General features: G+C 33.5%; 1 protein-coding gene across 9 annotated transcripts in view; it reads right to left on the bottom strand.

Annotated features, from left to right (window-relative positions):
• The window catches only part of LOC143240822 (uncharacterized), a 54,148-nt gene extending 40,412 nt beyond the window's left edge, over window positions 1-13,736 (bottom strand). For 3 of the 9 annotated variants that reach the window (XM_076483960.1, XM_076483964.1, XM_076483961.1), the window contains exon 1: window positions 13,264-13,719. Coding sequence is in view for 1 of the 9 variants with exons in the window: in XM_076483959.1 (XP_076340074.1) it covers window positions 13,264-13,277 (14 nt within the window). In the remaining 8 variants the exon portion in view is untranslated. Of the gene's footprint in view, window positions 1-12,816; window positions 13,099-13,263 lie in introns of those variants that run through there. The other 6 variants (XM_076483963.1, XM_076483965.1, XM_076483959.1 and 3 more) reach the window with 5 other exon arrangements.
• Between the last annotated feature and the right edge of the window lie 11,815 nt (window positions 13,737-25,551).

Below are 25,551 nucleotides of genomic sequence, written 5' to 3'. Positions count from 1 at the left end.
TTAACCTTTTGTGGAAAAATATACGGAGGTAGGGGAATCACAAAAAATATAATTATTTTAACATTTCGAAGAACTTGTTACTGTATCGTCTCTTCAGTGTTTAATTCTGACACTTTAATTATGAACTTGTTACTGCATCGTCTCTTCCGTGTTTAATTCTGACACTTTAATTATGAACTTGTTACTGCATCGTCTCTTCGGTGTTTAATTCTGACACTTTAATTATGAACTTGTTACTGCATCGTCTCTTCGGTGTTTAATTCTGACACTTTAATTATGAACTTGTTACCTCATCGTCTCTTCGGTGTTTAATTCTGACACTTTAATTATGAGACTCTAGCTTTCAAAACCAATTTAAAATTTAAAAATTATCAACTTAATCATGTCAACTACCCATGACTAATTGACAAAACGCTGTATCGTTTATAAAACTAGAACTTGATTCACTGTGTTTTCTGTAGACAAACCGGAGAAAGGCAATTTGTGATTGTCGGTACGAATATCATTTACAGTACGAAAGAGAAAATATTTTTCATTACATAATATTTGGTAGATTTATTTAAGAAAGTCAATACGGTTGCGTATCAGGTGCATTAAACACTTTTTTTTATTATTACTACTTTGAAGTGTAACATCAATTAGCTTGAGTGCGTGCACATAGATCTACAACGTCTGTCATGTAGAGGTCCCCCAAAAAAGTCGGTTATACGCAGTGTTAATAACGAGGGTATATCCACACGAAATGTAGTTGTTTAATTGATATAACAGAATTGTAAATTGTAAAATATATGCGTGTGAGATGGCTAAAGAATAGAAAGTTTTACAACATATATATATATATATAGTTCATAATTTATGAACAATGTGTAGGCAAAACCATGAAAATACGGACGACTAACCAAAAGCGTACGCGCACTGCTTTTGCACATCTGACTCGCGACAAAAGATATTAAAACACTCGACTGGCGCCTAGTGCGCAGTAGGCTTATATCATGCAATTTATATTATGGCCTAGATATGGATTACGTCGCTTGAAGGCTTGAATCTTTAAGAAAAAACACATGTAAGTATTCTAGATTCATTAAAGCCAAGTTACATCGCTCATACAGTAATACATAGAAAATAACCTCAGAAAGTCACGTCAACACAACTTCTGTAGCCGTGCTAATCATGCCTTAAGTGTCACGTTTCCCGTATATACGTATGTAGGCTTTATTCTGTTAATACGGAATAAACTTCTCTTCCAAGGTGGAAACTTTTACAAATCTGTGATTGAAATACGTATATTTTAGTTTCAATATAAAAGGTCAAATTAATTAACTGAAAAAGAAAAGAGGGTTCTTAATCGTATTATAAATGTAGGTATGTAAACTCCTTTCAAACTTTCCCTCAAAAAATATGAAGATTTATAAAGCTAAAAAATATGGTTTCGATACTCTCTGTGGACAAAGCACATATATAGCTTATTGTGTAGTTTTGCGCTTAACAACAAACCTTTCGAAACAACGAAAACATTGTTCACGTTTCCTTCCTAATCGATCAAAGTTACGTCTGAGGGCTGATAACACTAAATTCGAGGTTTAATCCCTGTCCATATAGCCCATTGTTCAGGTTATGCTTTACGGCAAACAAACGCTCTTCGTGTAATAATTTCCGTACTCCATACAGTTAAAAAACAAGCTTAAGGAACCAAAGTAAAACGTTTATTTTTGTTCTGTGGATAAAATTAATATTATTAACATGCTGATGGCTTAAATATAACACACTAAACCCTTATAACTCCCGTTAAATTCAAGTGAAATCAAAACACGATATGATAATCAACTTGCAACAAAAACAAACTAAACATTGTTATGTGTTAAACATTGAAAGCTCGAAACATAAAGTTTAAATATAAAGCCTTGATAGATGAGCGTAAAAACCTTTACTACCTATAATAATTTTTAAAACGTCTTTATTTATATATTACTTATGACCAACTGATTTTATACCAGTCTCAGTTCTTTACAACAATGGCGTTTGTATAACTTCTGGGGCAAGCCGATAAATTTTTCCAATATCGGTCTCACTTTCTGTAAATGTAAGGTCTTCAAAGTTAGAATACAACATTGTAAACACAAAAGGTGAGGTACTTCAGGCGACTCTGCAGAATTTCCCACAGAAAGCATGGGTCCAATGAGTTGTTCTTTTAGCAACTTGGACTGCATGCTGCCTCTACGAAAAACAATACGAGTACAAGTGACTCTTAAGTGTATCTCAAAGTAAGGCTTGAAAATATCGTTATGGAAGGACTGGTTCCAAGGAAGTTCTTTGGAATAACAATAAAGATTAAGATCAGACGGGCGATAGGAAACATACGAAACGATTCTCAATTGATACCGCTTCTCACCATCAAACATGCGATCGTTATTAATTTGATATTAAAAAATATAAAAGGTCCGGAAAGTCGCATTGAAAGTTAAAAGGAAGAAAAGAAGAAAGACTATGATCTTTTAACTATTTTGCGAAGGCATGAGTGTAAATTAAAATCATGTTTCTTAACAAAAACATATCTTGAGCACATGTGATTACTTTTCCTTCAAGCTCGGCATAGCCAGGTGGTTAAGATGCTCGACTAGTAATCTGAAGGTCGCGTCCCTGTCGCACCAAACATGCTCGCCCTTTCAGTCGTGGGGGCACTATAATGTTACGGTGAATCCCAGTATTTGTTGATTAAAGAGTAGCCCAAAAGCTGGCGGTGGGTGGTAATGACTAGCTGCCTTCCTTCTAGTCTTATGCTGGACAATTAGGGACGGCTAGCGCAGATAACCCTCGTGTAGCTTTGCGCGAAATTCAAAAAACAAACAAACTTTTCCTTCATTCACGTGATGCAATCAACTTAAAATGCTACCTTAAAACTTAAACAATCAAATTCGGCATTTAAATTGGTATTTTGACAGACGTAGGACTCTTTTGTGACCCACTCTGTGGTAGTAGTGTGGAAGACAGCGTGGTTAAACCAAAAGGCCAGGAACGCCAATGTCTTGAATCCTCAAGAAGCGAAACACCATTACGAACGAACCCTCCTCAATTTAACCCCTGGTTAAGCGTAGCTCTAAATCAAACATCACTCCAACAACCAATCGATCACCAGTGATATGTTGCTTAATATATTCTACATCTCTAGCTGCAGGTGTATTATTAACTTCCAATCTTTAAATAAAAGTAACAGTACAAAGGAATGGGTGTTGCGGATAAGTTGTCTTCCCTCTGATCAGCAGTTTAAATTTAAATATGTCTACGAATGAGCCTTGTGGTTTCTGACCTGAACTTATGGACCATGTGCAATAATGTTTGCTTGTTTTTGATACATTCTGCGAAAAGCAAATCGTTCCAATTATTCAAATGAAAAACAAGAAGGAAGACACCCGTAGGCACGTTATTGTCTGCTTTTGTCACTCCCAATAGTGTGGTTTTGATCGTTACTGTTTCACCCCACCGCAGCACCAAGGTACTGAGCCTGTTTATTATTACTCTGTTGGAATTACAGAGCTTTAGTTCTACAGTCCTGTTGGTTAACCACCGATCCATTGCTCATCCCGTCACGTAACATCCAGTGACATCGAAAACACTAAATACAATTATTAAAATATATGTATTATTCTTAAACACCAGAGGCAATTTCTCTGTCTTTAAACGCAACTGATTTTGTTTATTAGTTTGAGCATACTTTGGACACTTACAAGTAACCAATACACATTGTGTCGAAGCTGATATAATTTTGTGTTCTTAAGATTATTTGTTTTTTTTTTTCTGTTTTGTTGTTTTAAACAGACATTAAATATCTCAGTTCTTACTAATTTCCTGACCTACAAAAAATTCAACCATATTTTTAATAATCACTTTTAATACTTTGCTGAAGATAACTGTATCAGCTATACAGCTTCTACTGAGCTCTGACGAAATAATCTCTCTCACTTACGGTGCCTTACATTTGTATTTGTTAGCATTAACGTTCATTGTCGTTGTTTTTTTTTCTTAAAACAACTAAGGCCTGTTTTAAGATCTTTACTTTTAATGTTTACATTTCTAAAGTAATAGCTGGAATAGAATGCATTTATTGGAATTTCGCGCAAAACTACACGAGGACTATCTGCACTAGCCGTCCCTAGATTAGCAACGTAAGACTAGAGGGAAGGCAGCTAGCCATCATCACCCATCACCAACTCTTGAGCTACTCTTTTACCAATGAATAGTAGAATTGACCGTCACATTATAACGCCCCCACTAATTTTAGTGGGGAGAGCATGTTTAGTGTGATGGAGATTCGAACCCGCGACCCTCAGATTACGAGTCGAGTGCCTTAACTACATGCCTATATGATCTGTCAGAAGACGAATTAGAGGAAAATGCTCCCGAGATTCAAGTTCGAAGCCAAGATGTACGAGTGGATATTTTAGCCTCCTAAAGTAATTATTTTCCACACAGAACTTTGTCGTGATATTTTGGAAGTTGCACTACATTCAATATATATTCATCGAAAGGATGACTGTAATAGGCTAAGTGCTCCCTGCTAGCTTCATCCCTTTCTACAAGTAATTTTTCGTACCAAGTAATATCACTTGTTTTTTGGGTGTGTTTTTTATGATCCCCGATGGGACGGCAGTAAGGGTACGGGCTTACAAAGCTGGAAGCCAACGTTCGATTCCCTGTAGTAGGCAAATCAGAAAACCCAATGTGGTTTTGCTCCAAAAACAACAACAACAAAAGTTTTATTTGGTATGATTCATAAAGTTAAAAATTATAGAGAATACTTTAAAACTTGTGGGCGTATAAAATTATACGACAAAATTTAAAATATTCTGAAGCATGCGTCAGGGTGTGTGTTTGGAAAACATTCCTACCTGTACATATTCCAACAATATTTCTTCTAGAATCACTGTTGCATTCGCATACAACGAAACAGAAAAGTCTGACATTTTGAAGATATAGAAACAAAAAATAAAACTCCTCAGTCGTAAATAATTACTGAACTTAGTTATTTGTACACAACGATGACGCTTGCCCATGACTATCAGTTACTGTACTAGACAGTACAGCTATCACAACTCTTGACGACAGGGCCTGTGAGCCTCGTTTTGGAACAACAAATATGCATGTAAGAAAATATAAACACCTGTGTTTACTTGTACTCTTATTAATCTCGCTGTTTTCTGTTCGTTTTTTACACAATATAGAATCAACAGAAGCATTTCATATGATATACATAATGAGCTCATCAACAACAAAAATAATACATTACGTCTTGGTGACGAGTGTCCTTGAATTTGTTTTCGTCATAGTCCTTGAAAATTCGTACCATAGTTCAAATTCATCTCGCTAGAACTGTAACTAATCTGTAGGACAGGGCCGGTGTTGGTATTTCGGCGCCATTTGTCAAGTTATTCAACAGCCCATTGCAAAACATCCATTACGAATGATGAAACATAAGATTCTCTGGTATTATCTACTGACAGTTCGTACCTCTCCAAACTGCTTGCATGATTCCATGTGAATTTACAAGTTGCACTAATATTAGCCTTCTTTTGTCTGTATAGAGTGCTACAACGTCTAGTCTAAAGAGTAACGCTGTGTTAGTCACTAAAATTCATACTTTATTCGAGATAGCAGAACTTGTATTTTTAGACTATGCTAAAACGTAATTTATTGATGGATTTAACATTATATCTGTTACCCAAGATTATAATTTCAGTGACACTCACTGCCCTATGCTCAGACGGCGAGTCTTTCTTATTTCAGTAAACCGTATAAATTAAGGGATGCTGACATAAAACGATTTACGTTAATCTAAATATTTATTAGACAGGTCACTTGTTTCATGAATAATACGTTTTGCTTTTGTTTACATTTCTTGAATGGTGTGACTATTAATTATTTGAAACTTGTTCTCATTTTTAGGAAATTAAATATTTCTTGTTCATAATTTTTGTTCATAACCATAGATATGTTTCCTTTTATAAGATTCTTCCTTGTGCTCGATGTTAACATATTTTTGAAGAGCTAATTGTTATTATTGGTGATCTAAGTTATGTTTAATCTAATAACTTTTATGTCTTTTTGTGTGTTTTCTTAGAGTAAAGCTACATCAGGCTATCTACTGAGTCCACCGAGGGGAATCGAACCTGTGATTTTAGCGTTGTAAATCGGTAGACTTATCTCTGTACTAGCGGGATACTTTATGTTACGTCTTTGTAAAACGTTCCTAATCTTTTACAACGCTAAAATAAGAGGTTCGATTCCCCTCGGTGGACTCAGCAGATAGCTTGATGTAGCTTTACTATAAGAATACACACACACTCCTAAATCTTTTAAATCCTCCGCACTTTTTGTTTGAGAGGAAGAAGTTTTTGCTTGTTAGTATCAAAAGACATTTGGAACTGCGTTACTTGCTTGTATCTAAAGCTGAAGAATTTTCAGGAGTGAAGTTAGTGTTTGATTTTTACTCTAAGTTTTAGGGTGTACTGATATAATGGTTTAGTCGAATAGTTAGTTAAGTACCATCGAGTCGGCGTCGACTCCTGTTTTCTCGATGAACAAGCTATCTCCAAGAAGATTTATCACCAACTGCATCCCGAAGATGCTGCAGAGACATACTAGTGGCTTTTCTGACTCTATTCATCTACCTTATCTTAGGTCTTCCTCTCTTTCTTCCAACTTTACCAATTCTTTTTCATTTTGTGCCTCCCTCCCGGTAGCATAGTAATAAGTCTCAAGATTTATAACGCTAGAAACAGGGTTTCGATACCCGTGCTAGACACAGCATGTTGTGTAGTTTTCTACTTAATTACAATCAAGATCTCTATTTCGTTGTTTGCCCGCATCGCATGTCCAAAATATGTCAGTTTCCATTTGAACATCATGGCGTCAAGAGAGCAAGTAGGTTTTATTAAGTCTAAAATGATTGATTTGTTCTCATGGTTGTCCATGGGATCTTGAGCAATCTTCTCCAGAACCACATTTCAAATAAGTTAATCTCCTTTTATTCGCTCTTTTGTAAAGTGCAGCTTCCACATCTGTACATCGTTGCTGGGAAAACCAACGTCTTTACTTATCTTGGTCAAGTTGTCCGAGAAACATGCTTATCCATCATTATCTTAACCTGTTCTTCTTCCTATCATTACCTACTGATTTATTTAAACTTTCCTTTATTTTATTCTGGCCCCAGAGAAATGAATCTTTCCTTACGTCCACTTGGTTGTAGCCGAATTTGAATTCGTTGAGCGGTCTGGATGACATGAAATTTCTCTTTTCACGTTCAACAACAACTGACCACTTCTAACTCTCTTAAGAGGCCTTTTTTTAGATCTTCACCTTCAGCTAACAAGATGATATAATATGCATGTCTTAAATGGTTGATATTTTAAAGTTCTGTTATGGTTCCAGCCTCGACTTCTTCCAGTCCAGCCATCCTCATGACGTTTCCGCTGTACAGGTTAATTAAGTATGGAACTAAGATACGTGTCGCTGATTCTCCAATGTTAAACCTTTCTGTTTCTCCATTTTCTATCTTCTCTATTGCTTTTTGCTCGGTGTAAAGACACCTCAGCAAAAGAATTAGATGTTCTAGTACACCCATTTTTCTCTGTACATTTTGAAGTCCTGCACACTCCACGCAATTGAATACTTTGTTTTAATAAATGAAACATCTTTTTTATATATTATCTTGCTTTCCTTATTATTCACCTCACGTTGGCTGTCCTCACGTTCCTCTACTATTACCGAATCAAGCTTGTTAATCTGGCAATTCTCTTTCCATGACAGGTTTGAATTTTGTCTGTGGGATCTTCGACATAAATTTTCTGGTTTTTTGTCAATATTTGTAGTGAAAGAATTTAATATGTTGTTTGTTTCATCATGCGGACTTGTCTAGTTCTTATCAAATCTCGAGTGACATTCTTTCTCTTTAGATTACATGTCTATATGTTCGTAAAGAGCCAAATGAAAAAAAAAAAAGGAAAAATTGTCTTGGGAAATATTTACAATTCTTTGATTTGTTGAATTACTCTGAGATGTTTATACTTCTTTTTAAATATTAACTGTTGAAATCTAACCAACCTGTTCTGTGATTTCGTACTTTCTTTTAATATAATCTGAAGAAGCCATATAGCAAAATGTTGAATATCCAATTTAATAAAATGCAGTGTTCTAAGGTTCTTTCTAAAATTAAAATGTATTTATTATTTTCATATGCCCAATAGACATTATAATTTGTATTTTGTATGTATGGCAAAGCTACTAAGGCTATCGGCTACAGTCATTAATTTTGAATTATTTACTAGTGGGAAGGCAGCCAGTCAGCAACTCTTTACCATCCATAACTATGACAAGAGATTAACTGTCACTTTTATAAACAATTCACAGCTTTAAGTGTAAGAAATATTTTGTGGTACTGCACAAATTCAATCCTAAATAGACAGCTCTAAAATCCAGAGTTATACCAGAGGAACAATTTGTACAGAATAGGATTACCTATACTAGTTTTCTTTTTTTTTTTGTTATTAATATTTCATTTTTGGTGAAAATAAAATAGATATATAACATAATCATTCATACTTTCCTTTTGTTGTTCATGTAATGGTCTCTGTTGTTGGGGAGATTCTTTTGAATTCTTCAGTAAAAAGAACAGTGAAAAGTCCAGTCAACTTAATGATAAAATATTTTGATTTCTTCAATTATAATCCCCGGTGGGACAACACAAACTCACAATGTTGGTCTAATAATGCTACATACAATCCGGTAGCAGAAACATTTCATTCTCATCTAATCTATATAAAAAACAACAACAACAATAATAACAACAACAGAAACGTGTGTCATGCCACACCTCGTTTGACTTTTTTTGCGTTTCCAGAATAGGAGTCATCAGAGCCAAAATGCATTTATCCAAATATAATAGTTCGATTATTGTCTACCCATTTCAGCATTAGTGACGAAGATGCAAAGGAACCGTGAGGGGTACCGTGAAACCAAATAAGTGTTGATATAATAAATAAGTCTAAAGAGTGTGTGCGTATATTTTCTTATAGCAAAGCCACATCGGGCTATCTGCTGAGTCCACCGAGGGGAATCGAACCTCTGATTTTAGCATTGTAAATCCGTAGACTTACCGCTGTACAAGCCTAAAGTAAAGACATAGTTTGGGAATTGGAATTTCGCACAAAGCAACTCGAGGGCTATCTGTGCTAGCCGTCCCTAATTTAGCAGTGTAAGACTAGAAGGAAGGCAGCTAGTCATCACCACCCACCGCCAACTCTTGGGCTACTCTTTTATCAACGAATACTGGGATTGGTCGTCACATTATAACGCCCCCACGGCTGGGAGGGCGAGCAAGTTTTGGCGCGACTCGGGCGCGAACCCGCGACCCTCAGATTACGAAGCGCACGCCTTAACGCGCTAGGCCATGCCAGGCCCCGTAGTTTGGGATCACCTAGCCAAGTACATAAACTTTTTATGGTAAAAGTAAAAATATCGATTCAATTTTAAACTTAAATCATCTCTAAATTAAGTTATTTTCTGTTATATCACCAACATTTTTAATTAAATAAGCCTCTTTAATCAACTGATACTCTAATTTAAGAAATCAAAAAACATTTTTCCACTTTTGTTATCTATACATTTTATTTCTTAATTTCAGTGCACAGATTAGCAACAATATTAGGGTGTACTCCGGTTGCTAAGCGACATGACATACAAGCCATTATTGGAACGTAGCGTTACCAAAGAAAATTGGCTTTTTTATATATTAGATGTTAATATTATTAATTTTTAACATTAATTATTCTATTAAAACGCAACGAATTTATTTCATGATTGGCTAACAAAGGAGTCTACCGACGTCTGACTGCCTCGACTGCACTTTTTGCTTCTTTGTCGGTCAAGCTTGATTTCGCAAAATTTATTTATTTCAGTTAGCTAAGAAAGTTAGAGTATCTTACTGGATATAGGTTATAGCACTAGTCTCTTCATTTTTTACAGACTATACGCTAGTTTATAATAACGTTTTGTGAAACTGCTTTTATTTCATAACAAAGTACTTTTTGACCATTTTAGCTTTGATTATATATTACAGTTTTACTAATCTAATAAAACGTTGATATGATTCTGTTGCGTTTGCTAAGTCAATTTTTCTCGAACATTAGACAGTTCTAAAATAAACTATAAATATTATATTTAATATTAGAAAAGAGGGTTGAATTAAAGATCCTTCCTGTGTATTATATAGCAATAAATACGTTAAAAGAATTACGATGAACAAGAAGGCCTTTGATAGTAAACAATGGTGAATTAAGCTGGTTTTTTAGCGTAAATACGCTATATATTTTTAGGCTTGAAGTCAGCGCCATCAATTGTACTGGACATCAAAATGAATTGCTAACAGGGAAAATTTTAAAAAGAAGACAAAACAAAGTATTTTTTCTAACTAACTAAACAAACATCCTATCTTTACCGGAATTAAAAATATAATGATGAAAGGTTCCTTCAACAGAAGTCTATTGTAGCCAATTTTGAATACTTTTGTCAGGTTTTTGAGCACACAGAAATTGATTAAATTTCACAAGAAATGTGTGTGTTGTAATAACCCATAGCAGATTTTGACTCAAGCGATGTACATCGGGTAGAGATGGATCGAATGCTTCGAACGATGGCTTAGATGTTGCAATTAGTGCCAAGGAACTGTCATCATTTGAAATTCTATATTATGTTCACTCAATACACATAACAGTGTGTGTGTGTGTTTTCTTATAGCAAAGCCACATGGAGCTATCTGCATAACAGAGACAGATGTTTCCAAATATCTAAATTAACCTTAGAATACGACCCCAATTACTTTTTCTGAAGGAAAGGGGAAGGCTTTTCAAAACTACAATTAATTAAAACTTACCTACTTTCTATTATGTCTTAGAAAGGACTGAATATGGTGTCAATATAAAATGAAATTACAAAAAAGCTGGATTACACCAAATTAATAAATAACCTTGATGCTAGAAAAATCTCAATGATAGAACCTACACAAACAGCCTGTACTGTACTTATAATCAACGCCATAATCGTAACTCTATATGTAGTTCGTAGTTACAGTAACTAAACTATTCAGAATATTAAAATAGTGTTTTAAACACCACGTTTCTTGCTTTTCCTGAAGAGTAGCGCTTGAGAGGCGGGGTGGGGTGGAGGGAGCGTTAAAAGTCGTTCTTGCATTGCCTGCAAAAATGGCTAAAATCGACCCTGCTTTAAGTCTAAAATAAATAGTACTTTGCTATTTATATGCACAGTATAACCGAGTGCGACTGCATAAAGTAAAACTCGTTATCATAAACTAGTTACGTTTAGTTGTAACTTATATGTCTTTTTATGTTTGTTTAACTGGATAAAAACGAGAAATATTTTTAGGCCTAATATTTAGTCATGACAGCTTCTTCAGTGGCTCACACAATTTAGATGTTGACCTCTAAAGAAACCGTCATGGCGAAATATTAAATCTGAAATGAAAAATAGAAAGGTTAATCTTTGAAATCATTTTTTTTTCGTTTTTCTCCTAATTAACAACAAAAAACTTGTTTATTTATAAACAAAACAGTAAGTAATTTGCCAAATAAATTCCAACTGAAAACATCTGATGTAACAGTATAACATTTCTATACTCATTCGTGTATATAGTACATTCTACACAAATCAAGTTGAAAATTAAATAATCGACAAAAATCGATGCTTTTTATCTAGTTATTAGTGTAACTGTCTAATATTTTATAAAATATAACTCTGCAGATTGATATTCTACTTAAGCAGTTGGGTTTCTTCACAGATTTACAAAGATATGACCATGGTTTATTAACTTTCAAGGTGTTATAAATATACAAACAAAGAAATTGTTGTTTTTTTTCATAATTTGATATGGTTGTGCTTCTATTCAAACTTAAGCGTAACGTTTAATATCGGAATACAACAGACATGGAGTAGTGTTGAACTAATTAGGCTATGCTTTATGGTAACATTTTATGAACTATTATAGTGCGTCATTTCATACTGTATTACTACCGCAGTGAATGATGCAGTTAAGATAATTTGTATCAAAAGGAGGAGTGATATAGTTTCACTTCAGAATACAGTAAAAGTGAGTAATGTAGTCCTGACTAGGCCTATAATATTATTACTATTAACAGCAAAATTAACAAATTTATAAGTATAAATAATTTAGTCAGTGTGATGAATTGTGTGCTATGTAATATTAATATTACTTAAAATTAAAAGAGGAAAACTTAATCCATTACTATACACATCATAGATTAGAAAGTGCTGCGTTGTAGTTTGAAGTATATAAACGTGCATTTATACGAGTTCGAATACACCTCATCACTTTAACTTTGCAAGAATATATCACGTAACTTATACGACTTCCTCTAAGGGTTCTCTCATTTTCTTCACCGCAAACGCACTTTTTAAACATATTTACATATACTTCGGTCACTATAATAAAGAGACGTCGATTAACAGTTGATAATACATATATAACTTATAAATTGAAGTAAGTGTGTGTGTATATATATATATAGTGAATTTTTAATTTTTCTTAAACTTTCTAAATTATACTTAAAATCAATCGTCTGAACTCTTTTCTAACCATTCTTCCGGTTACTGCTCACATTTTGTCTAGCAAGTTATAAAGATGAATTGACATTGTTTTCATGAAATTTATAAAATATAAGGTTAAACATGCATGATAATTATTCACGTATACTTGTAAATAACTTGATAATTAAAATCGTTGTTTTCACTTACAAGGTGCAGTTTGAAACACAAGTGGATCCAAGAGAAGCTCAAATTTTTCGTTTGTTGGCAATGTTATAATCTAAATGGTTTGTAATTATATCCTTTACAAATGTGATACTTAAATGCTGAAACTACAATGTCATCACAGCCTGCGTTTCAACTTCTTAAAACTTCTACATTAAATCGTCCTACTTTCATTTGTTAGTCTCGCATTCTAACTACCCTTTGCCTTACTTTGGCTGTCTACAAGAGTCAAAAGTACAACTTGTGATGTAAGGCTTACATCGTTTGCGTGTGCCAATTATTGTGTTCTGTTGCTACACAGTTAAATGCTTGAAGGTATTCTGTTGTTGTTGGTTGTTTTTTTTAATACTTACCTTTCAGCAATATATTATTCCTTGTTTAACATATGCTATGCTAATGATCCTAACAGACTTAAAATAAACGTGCATTTACCTTATTGTCATCATTACCTTGCCACTCTTACAGTTACTTCTTTATAGCGCGACGTAATTTTCGTAATTTTACACAACTGCTAGAAATCTTGAACCTTCGAGAGATGGTTTACACACTAGCTCGACTCAGTCTATCCAGTAAGCTTCCTCCTCGAGCTTGTTGTTATTGGTTGAGAAACAAATTTTGAAGATTACAGGTTTATATTACGTCATATTGTTTTAGGAAAAGTTCCAACATCCGTCTGACAACACACGTGTACAGTTCAAGAACGAGGAAACATTTACATCCAAAACTTGGTGATTGTCACTTTGTCAGCCACAATAGAATTTATGAATATAAAAGTTTCATCAGCTAAACTTGTTTTATCATGGAAAACTTTCGTCCAGTGTAAGACTGCACCGGTATAAAGTTGTTAGCTACGCATTTGACATAGTTTCCGTGTTCGCTCAATATGGCAAGTTCTATGTTCTGTGACGTCATTCCCGAGAGTAAATTATAGATCCAATCAGAAGGCTGAATAAATAAACCTCCTTGGATAGCAATAGTTTTTTAAACGTGACTAAAATAAAATGAATTATTAAACACTATATATTTTACATGACTTACAGTTACAATATATTAATAAGTAAGATATCAAAGATCTTCATGAACATATTTTTATTCAGGAAGAAGAGTATATTTGACAATTTTACTGGCAAGTACATGTATGTATTTATTTTATTAGACGATTTTTTTTTTTTCAGTTACTGTTGTAATTCCTCCTGTCGAGGCCTGACATGGCCAGGTGGGTTAAAGCGTTCGACTTATAATCCGAGGGTTGCGGGTGCGAATCTCAGGCGCACCAAAAAACAAAACAAATAATATTTTGTCCCCCGCTAGTACAGCGGTATGTCTCCGGATTTACAACGCTAAAATCAAGGGTTCGATTCCCCTCGGTGGGCTCAGCAGATAGCCCGATGTGGCTTTGCTATAAGAGAACACACACAAACACACACCCTCCTGTCAAAGAGCTGGTTAAAAACTGGTAAGCTTGTGGGTTAATAAAGCTGTATATCTTTACGTGGTACTTCAGCTTCTAAGTTTGTTTTTTTCGACGTTAATTAAGAAATCCACGTTTAAATGGTATAAAAACAGTAGTTATCTTTCCATTATAATCTGATTGAGACTTAATTTTTTGAACAATTTTTTAATGAAATAATTGTAAGAAAAGTTAAAAGTAGACATAAACTTATCTTTCACTACAAAGTCTGTTTTGAATGAATAATGGCTAAAAATGTAAAATATTTCAACCTGTTCTAGTAATATTTTATTGTTGCTTTCATTTAAGCCATAAATTACCATTTTAACTCTAAAGCTTTTCGTAAGCATCTGTCTACTATCTGGTTTGACTCTCTAATTGCCTTAATAATCAGGTATCCTTTATTTTAAATCTATGCATGGCTACTCAAAGAGGGTCAGGTGAGATCCTTAGGTTATTCTGATCTAAAGTATTAGGAGACGCCACAAAGAAAAATATTAATCAGACTAATATTGCAGTGTATATTAGGGAAGACTTCGTTTAATGATTTGTTTATTTAAAATATACGTCTTGTGCACTATTACAAATTTTCTAGTCCATAAATGATGAGTCTTTTCAAAACTGGTACTAAATGTCTGCAGTTGAATTTGGAAGGTAACAATAACTTTCACAAATATACAAGAACCAATTATAAGACTTAGTAAACAAACAGTGTTAATACTGATCTGTTCATCTTAAGATACTTTAAAAAAGGTACATATGTATTAAGTATGTATTAGAATTAACATCTTTTTATGTGATTCATGGATCATTTTTGTTAACTAATATTTTATATTAATTTTTATGTTTATAAATTTTTAATTATTCACGTTCGTTTCACGAAACTATAATTTGATTATGTTTGAACCCCACTTATCAGTAAAAAGTTCAAATATCATTTTACAATGCTTTCTGAATTACCGAAATTCAAATAACAAATACTATAACTTTGTTTAAGTATATACAGCAAATCACTGATTTTATGCAGTGTTAGGGTGGTAAGAAACCATTGGTTTTACTGTATAATTGGCCAACAATCGCTTAAGGTTTTATTTTTCACAATGGCAAAATAAGTGAAATTTATTTCTTTGTAAGTATATTATTTAGACCTAGATGTCGCCAGCAAATATTGGGAATTTTAGAGCTAATAATATTAAACATATGATCTGAGCCATATACCTATAGAAGAATTTCAATATCCTATATACACTAAAATCATGCCAACTTAAAGATATCGGCCATATAAAGACGTAGTATTAGAAAGAAAAATAAATTATGAAAGGACAAGGTTTCTAAAAATACAATATAAAATTGAGTAGGTTGGTATCATAGTCTGTGAGGTAAGAACCCATGGTTGTTTTGTTACTTTTCTTATCCGCCACACCCTTCACTGTGAATTGCAATTTTGCCTATTTATGGTTGGTCAACAAACTCAAAACTAAAATGCAGTTAGACTTTTTATAATAGAAATGTGTATATAATGTTTATAGATATTTTGGGGCTCTTTTTAACTCATTACACAGTAATTTAAATAAAGTTAGGTGTGTGAATAATATTATGACATTCTGTCGGACTTTCTGTGCGATATTATATAGCATACCAGTTGTTATGTAAATAGGTGAAACTGCAGTCCACAGCAGAGAATGTAGCAGATCAAAGGAGATATCAGGCTTTTACGTCACAGATTACATTTTCAAAAAAAACAAAAGAACTCTAACTAAATCGTTTATAGTTGGTCCGCTGTGTAATGCTGAATAATAAAGTAAACACAATTCTAAAATATTACTCACAGGCATAAACCAAGTTAGCTTACTGTGTGTGAGTGTGTTTTCTTATAGCAAAGTCACATCAGGTTATCTGCTGACTCCACCGAAGGGAATCGAAGGTTAGTTTAAAAAGACTCAACTCTAATATCTCTTATATATTAAATACTTGGTCTTATTTTTATATTTATGTTGCACTTCTTTCATTTATGTTAAAAATGATTAAGTGTTTCCCATTTTGTCCTTGTTTAACTTATCTTTTTGTCATAACTTCATTACAGAATTTGTTTCTTTATATATCGTGGGTCTTTTCTTTTAATAAATCTTTATATGGCCGATTTCTTTATTCAAATTTTAGCTGGTTTTGAATATGTTAAATATTTATATAAGATACCTCATTATTTATTTTATTTTTATTAAAATTTTTAGCACTATAAAGCCTAAATTTATTAAACATTTTTCATTATTATTACATAAAACTTGCTTTTGGGAAATTATGGACTTCAGGAACACAAGTTTGAAGAGGAAAGATTATCCAGAAGTTGTTGAACTACTTTCTAAATTGAATAAAATATAAATCACACCAGTTTCAAAATGTGCGATATATGGAAGACTGATAATTTAATATTTTTCTCACTAGATGGGGTATGTGAATACATGGACATTGGTCGTGGAATTGTTTATAAGACGAAGATATCGGATATGGAATAGTTGCATACCCGAATAATTAGCGCAATTGCAACGAATACCCTGGGGACTATGGCACGTATGGGGGTATCATCTCTGGAATAATCGTTGCAGCATTATCATATGGGCATCCCTCGAATCATTAACGGAGTCCACATTGAGTTATATTAACGGCGCCAGTTACCTGGTAGCTAAGCGATAAGTTCAAGAGCGTATAATGATAAAAATCCGGTTTCAATATTGCAGTAGGGAATATACAGATAGCCAACTGTGTAACTTTATGCTCCGGAACCGGAGTTTTGGCGTTATAAGTCCCAGACTTAACACTGAGCCACTGGCTAGCTTGTCTGTGGAGAGAAATTCACTATTAAAATGTATCAAAAATATTAACGTATTCGCTACAATGCCAACCAGCAGCATCCTCTAACTTGAATCAATACATACTAATGTAATTTTTCTTTTACGTGCATTACTTCTCTTAACCTAAAACAGATATAAATTTGCTATTTTAAGTGTGTTGCAACGTTTAAATATGTTCAGAAACATAGTCCAGAATTTGCAACAGCAGCGAGAATACACCAAGATTTGCCTAAAATGTGGTTCTGTGTATAGTCTCGACAATATTACTCGATCTTTATAACTTGAACAGAGTCACAGCCATATCTCTAGAAACAGAAATGTCCGCAGAAATGGAGATAATACATTATTATGTATAATAAATAAACGTTTATCATAAATGATTTTGTCATTAATAATCTTCGAACAAACGTTCTCACCAGTGTCACAGCACTACATCTGCGGACTTACAATACTGGAAACCTCCTTTGGATACCTGTGGTAGGCAGCACACAGATAGCCTATTGTGTAGCTTTGTGCGTAACTTCAAACAAACTACCAACCAACAAGCGTATCTTTATAAGGTAGTTTTAAACTCGTGTGTTTCTTTTTCACCATCTTACTAAAAAACCTATTGTTAGTTTAGTATATCAGTAGACATTTTAACTTCATTATTTTTCGTATCTTTTTATCAAATACTTAGTCTTATATTAACTAGGCATAGAACAAAGGTTAAAAATGAATCGCAGTATATAAACATGACTGAATAATTAGATTTTTATGTTATATACATACATATACATTTATCTTAAGCTACTCTTATTCCCTCTCTACAACTCTATAGAGTTTAATTGCATTTTACAGAAGAAGACATTACAAAGTTTATTTATTATCTTCAGAAGTTTCGGTTTAATACCCGCCATTTTGTTTATTTTGAAAGAACTTAATACAATAACTTCAGCTGATAAACTCTTTGTGCGTCGCAGACAGTAGTCATCCCATGTTACTTTTGTCATATAGGGTTTATATAAGTGAACAATAACACGAATTTCTAAAGCTTTTTTTTAAGTATTTATCTTTGTAGAACTGCTTCTCGTTCTATTTATTTTGGATAAGACAGGACATGTGTTTCCCTTCCTTCTGCTATCAAGTTTCAAAAGAAGATGGGATTTAAATGAAAGGAGAATTTCATTTCCTACTGCGAAATCAACTACAGTATTATATTCTAATACCAAAAACAGATATGTACACAAGAGTATATAAGTAACAATGGATAACTTTCAGGACTTCCGGCCGGTTGTATTACATTATTGATTTGCGCTATCAGTGCAGTTTATAAGATATTCCTAACATACACTTTCGTGGTTAAATAAAAACTACAATTCCACATTATATAGAATTTACTCATAGATATGAGTCAGAAGTTTACATATGCTTACTGCCTATCTTCCAGAGAAACGTTTTAAACTATTTATTTGTTCGCATTTCAGCCATTGTTCGTTCGTAGTTAATCACAAAGCTACACAATGAGCTTTCTGTGCTCTACCCACTGAGAGTATGCAAACTCAGTTTAAACATCATAAACCTTTAGATTTACTGATGAACCACTGAAAGGCCAGTTCAATATGTATTTTTAACCAAGTAAGATAACATTTTAGGTAATAATCTAAAAAGAAATATATACTGAAGTTCCTGTAAAGAAAATATCATTGTAGAATCTATACTACTTTCAGTCACGCGTAAGTCAATATTCAAAGCCAGCCTTAGGTAAAATTGTGACCTGTGTGAACTTTATATTTGGCCTTACTTCCCTATAAAATTGACAAAATCTGCTCATTGCAATATCCATTTTGATGCCCCTTAGGTTTGGCCCTGTTAGTGTTTATTGTTTTATTTTTATTACTTAGGCATTCAATAGAGTAAATTTAAATTCTGATCTAATTTCAACTTGAGCTGATTTGTTACTGTTATAGAAAACTTAATTATTTCATCATCTTAACCGCATTGTTAAATGTAATAAAAAACACCTTAAGTGTGAATTTAAAAAAAGGTGTGTCCAAAAAGGGTTGAGTGTGCGACTTAATTAAAGGAATGAAATCGAAATTGGCGGCCATACTGGTAGCTGTACTTATAGCACTGGTAATAATTTTAAAGCAAATATACCTTAATTAGTTAGCCAGGTCGCATTTTTTTTGTGCAACAAAATACGCAGCCTAGCTAAGTAATAGATGAATATTTCCTATAAACTTCCTATCAATGCTATCAGTAGCTATCAGTTTTACCGCCAATTTTAATTTCATTTCTTTCATTTGCACGCTGAAGCCCTTTTTTGTAACGAACATTTTCTTCTCAGGTGTTTTTGATTAGATATCACGACTTTTTGCCAATACACACCAACATATCACACCAAATAAGAAAGTGACATTCGATAGTAAACAACACTAACATTAGGATAGCAACCCTATTACTTGGAACAGATCTGTAAGTTACAGAACTAACCAGATTCTTTAAAATACATGGCAGTAGTTTCCTCTCTAAAACAGTGTTAATAACTTCCTTGAAAGTAACGCCATGGAAACGAGATTAACGGTTTCGTGTCATCACCCACGTGCATTCAGTACAGCCGTGTCAATAGTTACTATTTACACAAATTATTGAAATTAATATCGCGTGACCCTGAACAGTCTTTAATTAGGAGAATTTCATAAAATTTATCAAATCTGTGCTTAAAAATAGGCAATGAATAATGAATAATAACCCTTCACCCATATGATTCTTTTCAACGCTAAATTGTTTGGCCTAACCAGTACTAATACGTCTGCACGATAGTTTTGCTTCCCAAAATAAGTCATTCTCAATTCAAATGAAAACAAAACATCTAAAAAAGTCCTCCTTTACTCTTAGATGAAGCTGTTATTAAAATTTCAGGCCGGTAACTCACATGACTTTTTGCGTAAGCGTGCAAAAACATTTTGGTCAAAAGTGAGTGGTTTTTGTTGAATAACCTTGCATATGTGGATTATATTTAAACCACATTTGATATCTAATTATAGGTTTTAAAATCTATCAGTGTATCCAATTTGAAAATAAAATTCATGAAAATTAAGCATGTTTTCTGTGAAATAAAGTGTTTGTGTTTTTCGGTGCGAAGAGAAGAAAAAGAAAGAAATTCAGTCAAAATTGAAGATTTTATGTCTCGTATACTTTGGCTTATATTTAAACCACATTTGATATCTAATTATAGGATTTAAAATCTATCAGTGTATCCAATTTGAAAATAAAATCCATGAAAATTAAGCATGTTTTCTGTGAAATAAAGTGTCCGTGTTTTTCGGTGCGAAGAGAAGAAAAAGAAAGAAATTCAGTCAAAATTGGAGATTTTATGTCTCGTATACTTTTTAATGGATTGTTTTGAAACTTAGTTTGTGAAGTAAGAGTCCAGTAGAGGACATCCACTGAAATTATATGATAGTTTGGATTTTTATTTGTTTGAATATATACCACTTTAAAATAAGTGGACTGTGTGCTGTTTTTTGTTGAAATTCATCGTCAACAAGTCACAAACACCTACAGTGAAGAATCCCACCTATAAATAAAAACCTAACAAACAATAATATGAATACTAAGAAATTATTTGTAACGCTGAGTTCATGAACAATCGGAAGCTTGATATATTCTGCTTATTTATACTAGCTCCCCAGTAACACAGCGGAATATATGCAGACTCACATCACTAGAAACCAGGTTTCGATACTCGTGGTGGGCAGAGCATAGATAGCTCACTGTGTAACTTTATGCTTAATTCCAAACAAACAATCTTATTTATACTAAACATATTTTGAAATTACTTAATAAATTTATTGTGGATACATTACATTTACATTGTTAGCCGCGGCACAGTGGCTTACAGAGTAGCTCTGAGTTTTTTGTTTGTTTTTTTTTATCTCCCCAAGCGCAAACTCTTAACTCATGGGTCGTTATCTCTTGACCGATTTTAGATCCAATTACAGCTTTGGACTGAGGGTGTCAAAATTTTCAACTGATATATTTGATAGTGTGCAAGGTTTCATAGGTTAATTTACTCTTATTCTGTCCAAGATAATTTCAATTTGGCGTTAGGCTAGGGTAGATACCAATTAGTAACAAAATCGAATGGGGTATACATGCGCCCCCACGCTGGCACACACAAATATAGCTAATAAAACGAAAAAAAAAATCTCACAGATTAATTTACTCTAATCCTGCCAAAAAGAATTTCAAGTGGCGTGGCTATCCGAGGTTCCTCTTGTTTAATTTAAGATATCAAATAACGTAGGAGAAAACGTGAACAAAAATGCCATCGATACTATAAATGAAGCCAGTAATAAAATTGTGTCGTCCTGCCCTATTTAAATTACCACGTAATATAAATTACTGTTTGTTTGAATTTCGCGCAAAGTTACTCGAGGGCTATCTCCGCTAGCCGTTCCTAATTTAGCAGTGTAAGACTAGAGGGAAGGCAGCTAGTCATCAATACCCTCCGCCAACTCTTGGGCTACTCTTTAACCAATGAATAGTGGGATTGAGCGCACATTATAACGTCTCCACGGCTGAAAGGGCAAGCATGTTTGGTGCGATCGGCATATAAATTACTCTTAAAAACATTGTTTAAGGCAGTGTTAGAAGGCGATATTGTTTTTAAATATTTTCATACAAACAGCATTATGAAACCGACCGCACAAGAACAACCACAAAATTTTAAATCAGAGTAAAGGCAACACATCTAAGTTTGTGAGGCTTAATTTTAACTATTATTGTTTCTTTCATTAATAATATTGATTATATTAGGTACTACATAGAATGCAATTACTTTTATTTTGATTTATCGTTCTTTATAATGCACTTATTACAAAGAAAGATTTACATTGTTTAGTAATCATATTTACTGCTGTTTGGGACTAGCCTGAATATCTTAAGTAGTAACATATCACAAGGTCCAGCCGCGTAAGACTTAGACTGCTAAATTATGGACGGTTAGCAAAGATAGCTCTCGTGTAGCTTTGCAGAAAATTAAAACAAAACAAACAGGATTCACTGTTGCTTTCATAATACATTTATGGCCAAAACTAGTAGAAGTGAGGGCTTGTTTAGTGGAATATCTGCTTGACCTTTGAACCTTCTGTGCTATAACCCAGCATGCTAGCCACTTGGCCATAGCTGACTCATATCAGAAAGGCAAATTTTTGTAAATCCACAGTATTGGTATTCCTTTTCTGTAGGTTATAGGATATCAAAATATAATACAGTGTAATGCATCCATTGTATTCCTACTCTCTCTCACGTATTCACTTCAAAGGATTGACTGCTAAAATTAATATATTAAATGTTTTCATCCAGAGAATATTTTGGGCCCAACACTCCCAAGAGAGTTATAATGAAGAAGAGTTCAGCATAAAATTAAAATCATTTTAATTTTTAATATGTTTTGGATTCACAATGGTTTTTAAAACTTTTAACTTCTAACTTCTTAATGATCAAAAATAATATGCAAACAATGATTATCTCTAACTTATATTACCTAAAATTCATGATAATGTTACAGCTCTGGAATGCTAGTTACTTAATATTTAGTAAATGAATATTCTGGTTTCTGAATATTTACATTATCGATGAAGGATATATATATATATATATTTATAGTATTCAATATTTCTGTATGTTTTTATACAGGAGTTGATGAAAACAGTTTAACTTACATTGGATTACATCCAGTAAAGGTTTTTCATACCTAATGCCCATGGTTCCTCATATTATACAAAGCAACAGTTAACTCTTACATCCAGCAGCAAGGTGGGAAATAGAACGAATATGATGAGATAGGCAAGTACTAATTTAAAACCTCTTAATATAAAAATGTAGCACACAATCTTATCTTTCTCACTGCATTATTTTCAAAATATGTTGTATGAAAATGAAAATGGACAAGAATAAATACACCCAGACAAGCAACCACCCACAACTTTACCCAGTGGTAGACATGTTCCACACATACACACCAAGTTAAGACCTCTTCATTTGTATCCCAACCAGGCATGTTAATTCATTCACAATTCTGGGTCGTCCTCAAGTTCATCAAGTGAAAATGCAAGTAGTTATCCACAGATGATTCATTGAAATACAGTATATTAAAGTGATTATGAATATGCTAATAAGCAATTTATGTGACAACCACAGCCAATATAAAGTAATGGTGAAATGACGTTAATTTGCACCACATCTTGATGCCACCAAAAACTGATCACTTTTGGGATGGATATGTAACATCCATTTTCAACAAGAAATATTCATCCACTTCAAGTATAATAATGTGTTCAGGTCAGAGATTTAGAACTTTCAAGCCAGGGATATCCCTTATACTTGACACAATATAAAATGAAGGAAAATGGACCAACTTGGAGTACCAGGACCATCTAGAAAGAGAACTGCAAGAAGTCATACACCTTTTGTGGTAAGCAAAATATGTTATCTTTTATCAAATGAGAATATGCAAATACAAAGGCCAGTGGCAAAATCTAACCATATGGATGCCTACAGAAGTATTTTCTAGGAGGCAAAACATGTATTTAGGGGTCAGCTTTTAGAGTGTAAGTCAAGGGATTAAACATATGTGTGTTCAAATGCAAACACACATTTACAGTTTTAATACAAAATTATTAACTTTACATCATAATACATGCAATTTTTTTGAAATGTAAGGTAGGCAAATGACCCCTTGTGCCCCTGCCTGCAGGTGCCCATGACCAGTCATGTGATTCAAGAAACCCCATGCAACAAAATCAAATAGGAGATTCATCTGGAAACAAAGCCTGCAGGGTAGAAGTCACCAAGATAACTTTTCTAGTCGTACCTCCTGTTCAACCAATGCGTACCTCAAGCATCTAAAGAATGAAGTGGGTATTCCTTCTGGCAATATACAGGTCATGTTGTCAAACATTGCAACAGTTGATTCCTGTTAAAATTTCATTCGTATACACTGGATGAATTATGGATAGCAGGTAGGGATAAATGGTGTGCTTTATGTATAATAATGTTATGATGAAGACTTTTTCAATGGAAACTATGCTGCAGGGGTATTATCAAGATACACAGTTGTTATGTAGAGCATGATTAGACATGGCAACATGGACTGCAATGACATGATGAAGCTCCATAATTATTTTAATACAACATACTCAAACCTTTGTACATAACATAAACTTATATCTATATCAACACAATATGATATTTTTGGAGGCAAGCAAATGTCTAAAGTGAAATAGCAAAGTTTTGTGACAGAGTACAAACTCCAATATTCTGTAAGTTATACCAAAGTCAGTATCATTAATATAAATCACAAACATCAGAACACCCAGCACCTGAGCCCTGATCCACACTGCTTGTAACTGTGATCCAGTCAGATCTAATTCCATTTGTTACTACTGTGTGCTTTCTACTCTCCAGCCAATTTGCTATACAATTTAATAACATTTACCCCACAACCACATATTTAATTTTTGCAACAAGTCTTTTGTGAGACACCTTACCAAATGATTTCTGAAAATCAAGGTTAACTAAATCCACAGTATTTCTTTCATCAATTCTTGCAGTAACATTCTCAAAGAATGTCAGAATATTTGCTAAACAAGACTTTCCCATAGTGAAGCCATGCTGGCTCTTTGATACAATATCAAAGTACTTTTAAGTGATTTTGCAATGCATCTTTAATTGCATTTTGCAAAACCTTTCTAACTACTGATGTAACTGGCCTATGATTCTTAGACAATATTTACCACCTCCTTTAAATATTGGACAAGTATCAGCCAGCTTCCAATCTTTTAATACTCTTCCACTACTTAGTGACCTCCCTCTAGTCTTACACTACTAAATTAGGGACAGCTAGCACAGATAGCCCTCAAGTAGCTTTGTGCGAAATTCAAAAACAAACAAACTTAATGTCCTATAAAAAATTATTAGCTAACAGTTTATAATTCTAGGATTAAAAAGTTATCTGATCAAAGGTATTTATCAATTTTTAGGTTTCCCAACTTTTCTCTTACAGTTTCAAACATGTGATATCTTTTACATCTATATTTTTTCCATACATTAAGTGCAAAAGTTAAAGCATAATACTTGTATTTTCCTTTGTGGAATGAAGAGAACATATAATTAAATAAGTCTATCATCTTGTAATCTTCTGAGATCAGCTCACCACTATCATTCTTTAAGAAGCCCAATCCCATCCTAACATTTTGTTTATCCATCACATACCTAAATAACTCCTTGTAGTTTGGTATACCTCCCTCAGCCAACCCTCTTTCATGTAGTTATTACCATTTTATCCAACTCCCTTGATTTCCTGTCACCCTCCAAGCTCTTATTATTTCCAGTAAATTTAAATTTCTTGAATTTATTAGGTTTATCTTTGAT

Source organism: Tachypleus tridentatus, chromosome 13 (genome assembly GCF_004210375.1).
Source record: "Tachypleus tridentatus isolate NWPU-2018 chromosome 13, ASM421037v1, whole genome shotgun sequence".
Lineage (NCBI taxonomy): Eukaryota > Metazoa > Arthropoda > Merostomata > Xiphosura > Limulidae > Tachypleus > Tachypleus tridentatus.
This window is presented reverse-complemented; position numbering and strand designations above follow the sequence as displayed.